The 1,330-nt window shown below is 38.6% G+C and overlaps 1 protein-coding gene across 3 annotated transcripts in view; it reads left to right on the top strand.

Moving 5' to 3' along the window:
• LOC138014941 (uncharacterized) overlaps positions 1 to 1,330 on the top strand; it is an 18,024-nt gene continuing 16,694 nt past the window's right edge. Inside the window, exon 1 of one of the 3 annotated variants that reach the window (XM_068861837.1) lies at positions 1 to 114. In XM_068861837.1, coding sequence (XP_068717938.1) covers positions 27 to 114 — 88 coding nt within the window. In that variant the 5' untranslated portion in view covers positions 1 to 26. The remainder of the gene's footprint in view (positions 115 to 1,330) is intronic. The other 2 variants (XM_068861835.1, XM_068861834.1) reach the window with 2 other exon arrangements.

Below are 1,330 nucleotides of genomic sequence, written 5' to 3'. Positions count from 1 at the left end.
GTCTCTTGTTATCAATGTTGCTGTAGATGAAGTCAATCTGGCGTTTGCGCTTGTCCCATTTAGTTGGTTCAGCCCAATATAGAGAGGAGAGAATCCATTCTGATATAACACGAGGTGAGAAACCGTTTCCAATGAAAAACAACATGAGCTTGAATGTGTCTAGGTCTCCAATGGGTTTCTTCCAGAATATAGATAAGGTATCTTTGGGCCAATTCTTACTTGGGTAGAAAACATCTCCGTTCAGTAGGTGATATAATTCACGTCTTTTTTCTACGATGTCTTTTTTGGATAGATGCCGAAGGTCCATAATAGAGAAATTCTGAATTCAGATGTGATAATTAAAGTGTGATAAGAAATAACTTAGCCTTTCCGTGTCATAGAAATTTGGTGACGATGAATAACAGTTATTGAAACTGAAGACGAAAAAGAGGAGATATGATTTTTGCAAAAGAAAGTTCCTTCTTGAAACAAGATTGATGGGCAGTAAACAGTTCGGTTGTCTAATCAGACTCTAATCACATTACTGCATTTCAAATGACGTCAAAACTTTCCAGAGATTTACAGGGGGTGGTCCACGTTCGCTAATTAAGCCAAGGAAAATTCGCACTCGTTTGTTTTTGTTCGATAAGCCAATTAAATGTTTTGCCTTTTTGTTCCGTTTTTATGTTTGTTTTTCATGGTCATGAAGAATTTTTAAGATTGAACTAGTGAGCAGCACGTCTGCGAACTCTAAGAGTTGTAAAACGATTTATCTTATCCTACGAGTTTCGTGTGACTAACGCACACTTCGTCAGGGATGTTTTACAATACAACACAAGGGACCTGTATATACACCTACGAAAGAGAGTAAAAAATATTTTTACATTATGTAAATCGCTAAATAAAAACATCCCTGAAATTCTAGATGGGTATCTTTAGGGCCATCCCAGATAGCCAAAATGTCATCGATGTCGTTGGTGGAGAATAAGATAACTGGAATATCTATCTACGATATCTTTCTCATGAAGGTACATGAATGCATTAGCTACCGTGACAGCAAATGGGGTTCCCATGGCGATACCATATTCTTGTTTTTCAGTAACGAACGATGATTCAAAAGCCAACGTTACCAAACTCAGTGCTGGTGTCTTCATTAGGGGCGATTCAGGGGGCGATTTATCGTTGAAGAGAGTCCTTTCATTCTCACAGATCAGCGTCTATTCCTACCGAGGTGTAGTGGCACCTAATTAGATGCAAGCCCAATTTTGACATCCTATTCATGAATGGCGGTCACTTTAATAACTCTTTTGTCCAAGTGCAAATTGGCCTACCAAGTCTCGATAGCATACAG

Source organism: Montipora capricornis, chromosome 9 (genome assembly GCF_036669925.1).
Source record: "Montipora capricornis isolate CH-2021 chromosome 9, ASM3666992v2, whole genome shotgun sequence".
Classification (NCBI taxonomy): domain Eukaryota; kingdom Metazoa; phylum Cnidaria; class Anthozoa; order Scleractinia; family Acroporidae; genus Montipora; species Montipora capricornis.
The sequence above is the reverse complement of the archived record's forward strand: the minus strand, read 5'-3'. Positions and strand labels throughout refer to the sequence as shown.